This window comes from Harmonia axyridis, chromosome 3 (genome assembly GCF_914767665.1).
Source record: "Harmonia axyridis chromosome 3, icHarAxyr1.1, whole genome shotgun sequence".
Classification (NCBI taxonomy): Eukaryota; Metazoa; Arthropoda; class Insecta; order Coleoptera; family Coccinellidae; genus Harmonia; species Harmonia axyridis.
Window position 1 is genome coordinate 27017930 of NC_059503.1, and position 12673 is coordinate 27030602.

Consider the following 12673-nt stretch of genomic DNA (forward strand, 5'->3'; position numbering starts at 1 on the left):
GGTAGCATATTTTATTATAATAAATATTGGATGTGCCATTTAGGGTTTGTCCAATATTAACGTTTGAATAAGTTATCAATGAATCGTCTCATTTCGAACCACCAGTAGAGTTCCCAATAACTATGGGAAAGTGAGTAGATACTTAAATACCTCCGTTCATCTGGATTCACATTCAAAATTTGATTCAAATAAGAAAATTAATTCATTTCGAAGTTATAAGGTTTTTCCAAAGACTCTTCAATTTATGAAATATCTCGAAAAAAGTAAATTTCAAGCAGTATTTCCGAACAACTTGGGAATGTAGCTCTAATATGGAGCCTCATTAAATCGAAAAATATTTAGTGATAAAGGTTTGTTCTACAGAGCCCTCAGCTGCCCAAAATATATATTTTTTTTTGATAAATAACAAAACATATTTATTTAATAGCAGCTTATGAAGGAGCAATTAGACGATTTAGGGCGGCGAAATTTTATTTTGCCGGGCACCAAAATGTCTGGCGGGGGCACTGGTTTTACACAATTTGGGAAGTACTTGAAGGTAGGATTCAAGTACATAAGTGCTTTTTTAGTCCTGAATATAAAAATAAATATTTGATAAAAACCCTAAGAACCAGTGTAAAATCCAGGGGGGTGGCTGATACCCAATGAGTACTACCTATACCCCTTCAAAGATAAAAACTATATCTCAAATCAAAATGAATTTTTGACTAACCCTCCTATATGTTGAAATTTTCCCCAGAGGAAAATTTTCTGGATTCAACACTGCTAAGAACTAAATTCATGCAGAAACTTATTATATAGTGGGGAGAATAACTGTATGATAAATATTCAAAAATTCCTAGAACTCTTTCTTCTTGGGCCAATATTAGGTTTCTGAGCTGAACAATCATAAATTGATTCAAAGAAATGATTAGTTTCAAGATGATTCGATAAATCTTTATTCGTATCTTTTAATTATAGGTGAGAATTATCGTCATATGTGGCAACGTCGCAGCGGTACAAGCTGCAGAAGGAAGGTCTTCCCATTGCGGGGATTTCTCAATTCGAACCGCTTATTCAAGTTCTAGGATTTGTGCGGAACCCTATACCTATAGAAGCACTGAGAAAAAACACTTGTTTGTTCTTAATTTTATTATTCTAGCGTCCAATAATCTAAATACTAAACTGAAGCGGAGGAATGTACAGGAGTGCCTTATGGATGTAGCTATTATCTGTGTTCAAATCTTCTAACAAAGCTGAAATCTTCTTCTTTACCGCTGGCTGTTTGGTATCCTGGTTGGCCAATATCTTTTCCAGTATGAATTTGAGTTGGTCAGCAGCAGTGCCTGATGACGTCTTCGACAGTTCGATCAGAACATGATGGTGGTAACCCTGAGAAAAGTCCACCAATTTGAATCTTAGAGAAATTTTCATTTTGAACAATTTGACTACATATCCAAATGTTGAACGCGTGGTGCTATTACAAAGGAACTTTATAAATGAATCTTTCATCGAGTGGCCTTAGAAATATTACTAGTTTGCTCATCAGATTAAATTCTTCTGTCTGCCAGACTATAAACTAGGTAACATCTAACATCCGAATTCAAGCTTCATGAAAAATTTCATGATCTGACAAATGGTTCCGTAAATATGGCTGTTCAAAATTTCATTCTTCTGATTACTTCAAAAAATTGTAAATATCAATTCTATCTATTCATTTTCTTTCCAAAATTTTTTTTCAATGAAAAAACCATAGAGTAATAAACATAGATAGGATAGGAAGTATACGCAATTTTTACATGTCCCCAACATGGTAAGATTACATTGTCGGATTGTGATATATTTTCAAATTCAAAATTTTACTATATCATTATAAATGTATATTATATTGAATGAAATAAATTAATTTGAGTGATTCCTGAATAAATATGCCGATTGGAATATTTGGAATCCGATATTTTTCCTAATTGTAGAATTTATAATAAGCAGAATATTTATCATTTATCATTTATCATTTTCTGTATCTACCTGCTGAAATCCAAGGTTTGGTAACTTTTGCTCTCCTAGTGTCATCGGTTGTTTCACGTCGTTTTGCGCGCTTGAAGTTTGTTGTCTGGATTTCTGATATATTTAGGTATTTATTTCAATATATTGTGGATTAATATAAAACATTGATTCCCTATTCACATAAGAAATGCGTTATTTTTGGAGAAATTCGCAAATTGAGTGAAATATCGTATCACTGATATGTTTTCATTTCCGCGCGCCTCATGTCAAATTTGATAGTTCGTGTTGGGGAGAAAATTTGCTTACTGAAAATGACATATGCTCCCCCTATCTATGTTTATTACTCTGAGGAACCAAATAACAGAACACACTGAAATGTGTAGGTATTATAATTGGTAAGTCGAAAATTAGTTTAGTTCATTTAATAAAATCATTTCAGAAAATCAAAGTTTTTTTATAGAGACATAGTGGAAATATTACTATTTCATTAGAACTTTCATATTTCATTTAGAGGCGTTACTTACATGGGTACCCGCTTTAAAATACCTACTTAGTTCATTCTCAAGAGCCCAAATCTAAAGTCAAAACTTGCTGGTCTGTAACATGCTAAAGAAACATAGAATGACTTGCTAATGTCCACACAATGTCATTCATCAATCCTTTGTAATAATTTTCTGCAGGACACGAAAAAGCATGTACAAAAAATAAATGCAAGTTTGATACGGCCAAAAAGTATATGGAATATCAGCAATGAACTTACAAATTTCATTTCTTTCTGTAGTTTCATTTTTCAAACATTAATTCTCAGAATAATGGAAATTTTCTCCTATGCATTCTGGTAAAGTACCTACTTAATTTTAAAAGCTTCAACAAATACGCTAACCTTCAACTGCAAACTTCAACTTTGATCATTAACAAGAATAGCTTTCTCATGAGTCATGTAGAACGCATTTCGATAAATGTATAAGATAAAACCATACACCAAACCGCTCTGGCCACTTAGTAAATTATGCCTCTGATTGAATCATATAAATTTTAATGAACTAATAGGTAATATTTGTCACAATCACTAGGCCAAATTTCACGAAAAAATATCGATAACTATTGTTCAGGATGATCTTCTAGGATTTTAGCTCCCATAGAATAATTCTAAAAACTGTGGAACACTATTCATTATAAAACACCTGTTATCAATATCCAATGAATTATCGACGCCAATGTCATGTGCTAATGATACAGTAGTTCCAAAACTTACCTGAAACTTGTTGTACCCTTGACTCTTTGCGTCCTTGCTCAGCTGGTCGTAGAGGGAGAGTAGAGTCACGTAAGCCCTGGTAGGAGGCGCCTTCTTGTTCTTCTCCAGGTATACCCTAAAGTCCGAATCATCATAATTCTTGGAAAACAACTGCACCGCCTCATCTGGATCTTCCGGTGAAGCCAAATCCTCCGTGTTGACAAGCTTGACGAGCGCCGCTGGACCAACACCGATGAGATTCTCAAGGTTCTCCGGTAGCTCCTCCGTATCCACGCTGAGGTAAGCCTGCAGCTTGGGCAAGGTGAAGAATGTCTTCGATGAAATACTGAAAGAATGAAGGGATCAACATGTGGCTTTGTTGAAGGGTTGAGGTCAGCCTACGGTTCGTCGTAGAGCTCTCCTAACTTCTCGTAACTTTCAGCACCGGGTGGCATTTCAGGTGCGTAGATGCCTGGACGGTGAGTAGAAGTGGGTTTGGTGATTTCCGACGGTCGTGAAGTAGTTGTTGGCTTGGAGGCTGGAGGTTGAAGGTCATATTTCATGGATTCTGTGAGGTGAGCTATGACCTGCATGGCTGCTGGGATGTAGGAATCCAGCAGCATTACTTTGGTATCGACCTTAGGTGGGCCTCCATAGCACTGTAGAAGATGAGGTTAGGTTAATGAATGGTTTTGGAAGAGTTTAGAGCATTTCAACTCATCCGAGCTGGCGATTGAGATCCTATATGCATTAGATAGCTCTTCTGGGTAATTATGAATTAGGTCACATGCCAAAAAGTAGTTACTATTTTGCATTGGATCATGGACAGGAGAGTTAAATTTCAATATCTAATAATGAAATTCAGCGGTAATTTCCTGTGAGATATTCGTTGATAACTGAAAGTTAATGAACAATTTTAAGTAAGAATATATTTCGAGGAGTATAGAGACATATATGAAAATAAACTTCTGAAATTTGCATAAAACACATGACATTGATAGTTGATACTATGATGACCTTTCGCTGTTCCAATTTAATGATCCTATAACTCCTCTCCGGTAGATGGAAATCGCCATCGATAAAATAGAGCGTTCTAGAGTAAGATAAGAGTGTTTAAGAGGAAAACTTGGACAACTCACCAGGCTTACATACACTAAGAATACGAGGAGAACACGGGTCATATCACCACCTTAGAGCCACGAATTAGAGGATTGAACTGCCTCCCTGGCGTTAAAACGTTGTCGAAAAAAAAAACAAAGCAACTGGTTTGCCGTCGTCAATTCGGACCTGTTCTCATTAGGGGGGTCCTTTATTATCGAAAAGCGACCTCGACGTTCACAGGCTGTTCCTAAACCGATCGCGGACTGTTTGTTTACCTAACGCCAATGTCGGAATGGAAGAAAGTGCGGTCGTTGTAAACAGATGGCCCACTAACCGTCGTCGGACTGTTAGATCAACCTGGTTTTCGTGCGAGATGCCCCGGATTTGTGATTGGACTATGCGAAACAAATGAGGAAACGATCAAGAAGACATATGCCGGAAGATTTGTTAGGAAAAAAAATTATTTGCAATAACGACAAAATTCAAACTAAAAGCTAAAATAATTACAAAAGATGAAAGAATAACTAACCAGCCCTTTCAGGTTATGGACTATGGATTCCCTTCAGAGCACTTCAACTATAGTATAATAAATATGATATTGAATGGTATTGACACTGTTTATTTGAAGGGACATCAAAAGTATAATTTTCTTATGGAAATATTAGAATCTATCAATGCAATTATCAATTTGAAAAATCGGGATTCACCAAAGCTTCAAAAAGGAAATCCTAAATGCATGGCACATCATGGTAACCCGAGAATTCATAGTCTACTCAATTGTGATAAATTGTTCCAATAGCTGGTAAATAGAACCCATAGAAGCAACACAGATGAATGGAATGATTAGAGAAACTGGAAATGTTATAGGTAGCTCTACTGAATTTAAAAATATTATTAAAGATTCAATAAGTAATTTTACTAATTTTTATGTTTTTTTGTTTGGTTCATGTACATGTTCATGTACATTCAGGAATATGGTCCCGTTTATACTAAAAATTATTTCAAACTAACCTTAAATTACAAAAAAGTTGGGTTGTTTAGGGATGAGTGTGTTGCTATAAATAGATCCAAAATATCTCCAATGGTTCCCGAGATATCTCGAAAAAACTGAAGATCGAGATTTTCTTTTTCTCTGTATAACTCATTTGTTTTTGGAGATAACTTTACGATAGTTTATAGCCATTATCCAATATAGAGATACTTCTGGTGACTTCAGATTTTTTCTGTTTTCCATTGTTTTGGAGACGCGATATAGTCAAGTGATGATTTCACATAACAACTCTTCAAATTTGCGTACCTAGAGTGTAGAGTGTGATACAGTGGCGTACCCAAGGGGGAGGGATAAGGAGGATATATCACCCCCCCCCCCCCCCGGAAAATTACCAATATATGTAACAACCTTATATATGAAAATCTTATTATGAGAAAGCAAATTTATTTGGAAAACTTCTTCAAAAGAAGGAAAATTTGAAATTTTTTTTCTTTATCCCCCCACCCAAGGGTTATTTATAAGAAAAAAATTGATTATCGCGTCTCTGAAACAATGGAAAACAGAAAAATTCTGACGACACCATTGAAATCTCTATATTGCATAATGACTACAAACCAAATTTCGTGAAGTTATCTTCAGAAACAAATAGAGATACAGAAAAAAAGAAAATTGTTTTTCGAGATTACTTGGGAACCATTAGAGATATTTTGGATCTGTTAACACCAACACACTGATCCCTAAATAACGCAACTTTTTTGTAATTTGGGCCACCCTGTATCTCTAACGGTTTTCGATATTCCTATCCCTATAGTGCCCCTCTAAATAGTTCTAACCCTGTATATGAAGTATGAGAAAAACATTGATACTCCTAGAATTACCACTATACTGGGTGATTTTATGGAAAAATTTTTCGAAATGAAGGTTGATGGTTTTGGGGAGGAAGTCCACTTATGCCAGAAACTCTTCCATTTAATTCTCTCTCAACTTTTGAATTTCGAATGGGAACCCCTGTCTATATTGCAGATTCGTATTCTACGGAAAAAATACAAAAGTTTTTTATGAACGATTTTTCACGATTCGTCACAGATCCTCTGTAATCTAATTTGAATTTTCCCCATAAACCACTTATCTATCCATTCCATTATATTCATTCGTAAATTGTCCAATTATTCGTTGAAACAATGAAAAATGTTCTGCACATGAATATTGAAGGATTGAAGGAGATTTACTAGATTCAAAATAATCTTCATTTAATTGATACATCCTTTTTAATTGATGGAAAGTACTCATTTTGAACCAAAAACAAATAATTTCGCATTTCTCGAATGATCAATGACAGTACATGAAAAATTATTCGTACGAAAATTTTGAATTTTTGCTGTGAAATACAAATCCGCAATAAAAAATAGGGGTACCCGTTTAAAATTCCAAAGTTGATCCCCGTAGCCCCCACAAGGAAGTATAAGGTTCTGGCATAAGTGGACTTCCCCTCAAAACCATGAACCTTTTATTTCAAACATTTTTCTGTAAGATTCAACATTTTTGACTAATTCAAGTAAAAAAAAACACCCCCGCTATAAACAAAGCACTGACATGAAGTAAGCAGCTCTTGAGTGCTTCATGCCAATTGCACCCTTGGAGACACAAGGGCGGCCCTAGCCTTACATTTTGGGGGGTCGCCGTTATGGGCTTCAAGTTTTTTGATGAGACCATTTCATACCTTTTCTGCTTGAAACGCATATTTAGTATTAGGTAGTTCCATTTGGGGGGGAGAGGGTTTCATGTACAGTGACTTTATATGCTATAATACATACTATAATACCCTTGACCCCCCTCTGGGACCTTGCTTGTGGAGACCTCATAACCTAAATAGGTATAGACCTACGAGATGTTATTTATTATAATGTCATTGTTATCGAAAAACCACCAAGTGGTTTTTCGTATATCAGTCAAACTTTGGTTCCCAAAATTTGTACCGTGTACGAGGTTGTACATTCACTTCATCTCTTTTCTTTCTTCGAAGTAAATAAGTAGAGGGAAGCACTGTACGACGACTTCCACGAAATTTTAGTTTCTCCTCTTCTGTAATGATTTTTGGTAGGTTTTTTTCATGAATAATTTGAAAATATTTCAGTGCTTTGTACAAAGTACGTATCATCAATTTTTTTGCGAAGAACGAAAAGTTACCAAATTTTTTTTTATTTTTCATTCGCAAATTAAAAATGTATACTTTCCTCCATGTAGATCATTGTTTAAGGAAACTAAATGAAAACTCCATAAAAATCAGTGATTTGTAAGAAGAAATACATTTAATTTCGTTTTGAATTGAACTACCACGTGGTGATGTTCCCTCTTAACAGATGGCCGATTATTGTAGTACAAAATCCATGTTAAGAATCGTATTTTTGGGATAGTTTCATAAAAGGACCTCAATAAACCTATTAAAACAGCAAAGCTGTAAGAGGTCATAACTACGGTATATGTATATTTGGGGAACCTATAATGGGAGTATTATATTAATGAATAAAATCTTCAAAGCTCTTAAGGCGTAAATGCTTCTGTCAAAATGTTTAACATTACCCAACTATTGCCGAACGAGCCGGCGAAAACTTCTGACACAGCTTTAGTTTTGAATGTTTTAAACTTATTTTTAGGTTTTGAGTCAGTTGAATGGCACGAGTTTTTGAGTTCTCGTTCTATGTACTTAAAAGAATATTCATTTCGTTCAAGAGTAATATAGTAAAAAAATACCAAATCGAAATATGAACATATCCTGAAAATATAAAGTTTTTTAGTTTTCCGTTTGAGAGTTATCGTGTTTACGGACATAGAGAGAGACAGAATACAATTTTACCACGGATTTGTCATCCTTGAGTCAAACCTTTTTACATATAGGTACGGCTCAAAATTCTAAAATTGCAGTAATCGTAACGAAATGATATAACGCTGTGTTCGGGAAACGAGTGCTCAATAATACAAAAATCAGTCCTCAATAATACAAAAACCAGTCCGAATCCCAGCCGCGTTCTCCACTGAAGCGAGTAGTGTTCACTACTCTAATACAACTACAATCGTAAAAATGATTAACGAATCAATTAAAAGATTCCCTAACCTCCCCCCCCTAACGTCGCCACTGATTAGAGCTTAGAATGCAAAATATAGAAAAACCATTTTATTATCGCAAGGGTACATCCACCATTTCAACATGCATCAAGACTGATCGCTAACTGTGTTGTGTCGTGTTAAATGTTGCAGCTAATAAAACTGAAAATACTAATGTCTCATTTATTTGTTTCTGTTTTCAGAATATAATCATTACTCTGTTTATACATAGCAGTATTGCTTTACTTTGTATCTGACGTCAAATAAATTTCAAGCATATATCCTGATCCCAAATGAATTAATGCATCCACCATATAAAGGCTCCTTCTGAGAAGATTTAACTGAACAAAACAAAAGACTGAAAAACAATTCCATTTCAATCATTCAAGTCTATTTTCATGGCGAAGTTTCTTTCAATAACATTTAATTAAGTCCTTATAGGTACCTAAAAAATTATTGAAAGACATAATTTTTGCGGAAAAAATGTATCAATTTCCCGATGTGAAGGATTTAGTACATTCAATAATAAAAAAAATTAAAAAAAAGCTAATTTCAATCGAGTCAACTGTGTAGATTAAGTAGAGAAATTCATCAACTATTGTTCTCAATACTTTCACTTCGTAAAAAGATGACTGAATGGAAGGAACAGCGGGGTAGAGAGTAGGAGCATTCGAAATCTAATGCAAGTCTGGTTGCCTGACCATATTTCTGCACTGGCTGTTCCAGTTCTTGACGTCTGTTTTATCAAATGTAAATAAGAATTTGTGATAAGAATGGGTTTGTAAATAGGACCTGCAAATTGTGAATCCTAAGAGAAAACCGCCGTGGAACTCTAAAACCAGTGCAAAATGAGTTGAGACTCAGTGGAAGTTTTAGAAAGTATTATGTACAGTCAACATGGCGTCGAGAATAAGTATTAACTTCTTTTAAAATGAATTCAGGCCGCACCGAGTGATGTTTACCGACATATCTGAGTGCATTCATTTAAAAAATAGAGATTTATCTAGGTAAGCTTAGGCCCCATAATATGACACCCCACTGAACGGTATTTTTCAGCTAGTGACACAGTAAACTGCCCTCAGAATGGCAGAAAATTTGAATCAAGCTCAAACGATCGAGTATCAATGGGCCTACTCTATAATGGACTCGAGTAGGGTCTCTACCTTCTTGATTTCCATGTTACTAATAGTGTATGGATCCTTTCGTTCCCTGAATATGGAACAAGAGGCCAGAGACCGAGCAAATGGAAGCACAAACTGCCTCCTAAACCCTTCACAAACCTCACAGACTGAGAACAATGTTCAAACCTTAGATACAATGCAAGCTTTGTGTCTCCCACTTGGAGCAAGCATTTCCTTACTTGTTATGTTTTTTTTCTTTGATTCTATGCAAATGCTTTTTGCAATCTGTACCGCAAGTATGTATCCAATTCTATTCATAATATGTACATCACTTCATTACTATTTTTTCAGTTATAGCAACGGTAGCTTTAGCTTTTCTTTTGCTACCAATGTGTCAATATATCATAAGGCCATGTTCTGATGGTAATAAGATTTCTTTTGGGATGTGTGGAAGGTTCACAGCAGCAGAGCTCTTTTCTTTCAGTTTATCTGTTTTTATAGTTTGCATTTGGATATTGACAGGTAATTATTTATGTCTTTTATATCTTTGAATGATCTTTGTTGTTTAAGGCCATTGGTTGTTGATGGATGCAATGGGTATGGGCCTTTGTGTAGCCTTCATAGCTTTTGTTAGATTGCCCAGTCTGAAGGTTTCGACTCTACTCCTAACAGGTCTTCTGATTTATGATGTATTTTGGGTGTTTTTTTCATCCTATATTTTTAGTACTAATGTAATGGTCAAGGTGAGTTATTCCTGTTTTATGGTTATTGTAAGTAACAATACCAAATTATAGATTTTATTTAATATCTTTAACTGTTACTCTATCTAAATTTGGCTTTTGTTGAAGAATTATTTATATTATTTTGCCAATGTTAAAGTTACAACTCTTTCATGAGAGAATTGTTTGCAGGTAGCTACAAGACCTGCAGACAATCCTGTGGGCTTAGTGGCTCGTAAGTTCCACTTGAATGGGATGGTCAAGGAAGCTCCAAAATTGAGTTTACCAGGAAAGCTGGTCTTTCCCAGCCTACACAACAGTGGTCACTTCAGTATGTTGGGTAAGCAAACAATTCAGATTTTGTTCTTAGATATAAATATGAATTCTTACAGGTCTTGGAGATATCGTAATGCCAGGGCTTCTATTGTGTTTTGTACTGCGTTATGATGCATATAAGAAGGCACAGGGGCTCACTGGTTCCCGACTGACTTATTTTCATTGTTCCTTGTTAGGATACTTTTTGGGATTGCTGACTGCCACTGTCAGTTCTGAAGTCTTCAAAGCAGCACAGCCTGCATTGCTCTATTTAGTACCATTTACATTATTACCTTTACTGACTATGGCTTATTTGAAGGTGAGTTAAAAAAATGAGTTTTTTGAGTCATAAGCTTTCGCAAAATCATTTATAATGTTTTGGCAATGATACTTCTTGATAGTTTGATATCTGAATCGAAAAACAGATAAAATAACGACAGTATGTTGAGGTCATTTGCACAATTTCCTTCCCAACATCTTTGAGGAAAAAGAGTACATAAATTAAATGAGAAAGGCACCCCAAGGGCAGAAACTTGTCTTTCATGAGCGAGAATTCATCCTGCTAAAACCCAATTTCTGAAGTAATGAGATCTTGTAACATCTGCAAATATTTTTCTACATTTAAGTTGCCTTTTTTTCAATTATGGGATTCAAGTTGCCATCAATTACAAAAGGACCTAAAACATCTTCCAAAAAATCAGTCAATATGTTCAATTTTTTAGATTATTACGTCCTTGATGATACAGTTAAATGTTAATTTTCCCTACCAATATCTGGGTACTGAAGAATTGTGGGGGTCATGGAGAAAAATTGAGTACCTATTCATAAACAAATTAAAATTAATAAAATTAATTAAAATTCTTGGCGATATACAGACCATACCCTATAAATTATACAGGCTATTGAGAAGATTTTGGTCTGATTGAATGGTTTGATCTTGATTACATCAAGCTATTGCACATTAATATTTGATTGTTTTTGTAGTCTCAACTTAATTCATTTAAAGATTAATCACCTAGATTGAAATTAGGCTGTCTTGTTTTTCAATAATTGAGTTATTTGTGTTACAGGGTGATCTTCGAAGAATGTGGTCTGAACCATTCAAGAGTTTAACATCATCTAAACACTTTCAGGATGTGTGATAACTATAAAGAACTCGAATAGTTGTTAATGATGTCCAAACGCGGGAAACCAGAGGTATTAAAAACGTTGAATCATACGAAATTTAATATAAAATCGACAATAGGCGAGAACACATGAATTTCCAGTCACACTCCTTGTTAAGGAGAAACGTATCACCAGTTTAAGCCAAAGAAACGATATTATTGGTATACAGGACTCTTGGCGGAATGCAGTTTCATTTTAAATATGGCTTAAGAACAAATTTTCACCTGAAAGCATTTTTATGAGGATGATATTTCAGTTATATATTTTATTTTTTTTTTTTTTCGTTTCATAGTATTACTAATAAGTGTGATTTTCTTTTCTTATGCATGAATTTCAATTTTTACTGCCAATTTCTAAATACGCCTTACTTAAGCGATAAAGCTCTCGTTAAATGAAATCAGGTAATAGTTTGAGTTTCAACCAATGTTTAATCAATCACCAATGCCACCTGTCCATATTTTAGGTTAGTGTCCTATGTTGATAACTCTGTGGTATAGTTTCTTATAATCATTGAATTTTTCACATAACTCTGTCCTACTGGAGAAATAAGTTTTTTGAGTGACTAAATTTATAGTGATACTTTAAGATAGTTATATTGACGAACGTGTTTTCCGAGTTATTTTATAGATTTTCTGTGATAAAAATAAGTGAAAACTTAAATTTTTTTTGTATAGATGATATTATATTCTTCATTAATTCAGTTTTAGTCGAATAAACTGTTCTTAACTAGGCAGATTGCTCCTTACTACGGAAGATATTTATTATTCAACTACCATGGATAAATTTCATTCCTATTGTGCTTTCAGTTAATTGGAATGTTGAATTTTTTCTTTGCTTTAACTCTTTTATCGGGCCTCTCCTTTTTGAAGTTTTTGTAAGTTTGTTACTTGTTTTTTTTATATTCTTGTAATATTGAAATAAATTATCTTTAACAATA

At 34.5% G+C, this 12673-nt stretch overlaps 2 protein-coding genes across 2 annotated transcripts; one reads left to right on the forward strand and one right to left on the reverse strand.

Moving 5' to 3' along the window:
• Nucleotides 1–1116: 1116 nt before the first annotated feature.
• LOC123675747 lies at nt 1117–4636 on the reverse strand. The gene is made up of 4 exons (XM_045611238.1): nt 4360–4636; nt 3623–3879; nt 3242–3566; nt 1117–1371 (listed from the first exon to the last, which is right to left on the reverse strand). The coding sequence occupies exons 1-4, from the start codon at nt 4399–4401 to the stop codon at nt 1153–1155; spliced, it is 843 nt and encodes a 280-aa protein (XP_045467194.1). The 5' UTR covers nt 4402–4636; the 3' UTR covers nt 1117–1152.
• A 4446-nt stretch (nt 4637–9082) lies between these two features.
• Nucleotides 9083–12673, forward strand: LOC123675752 (signal peptide peptidase-like 3). Its single transcript, XM_045611245.1, has 7 exons — nt 9083–9421; nt 9471–9831; nt 9887–10057; nt 10106–10278; nt 10447–10594; nt 10647–10888; nt 11640–12673. The coding sequence occupies exons 2-7, from the start codon at nt 9498–9500 to the stop codon at nt 11709–11711; spliced, it is 1140 nt and encodes a 379-aa protein (XP_045467201.1). The 5' UTR covers nt 9083–9421; nt 9471–9497; the 3' UTR covers nt 11712–12673.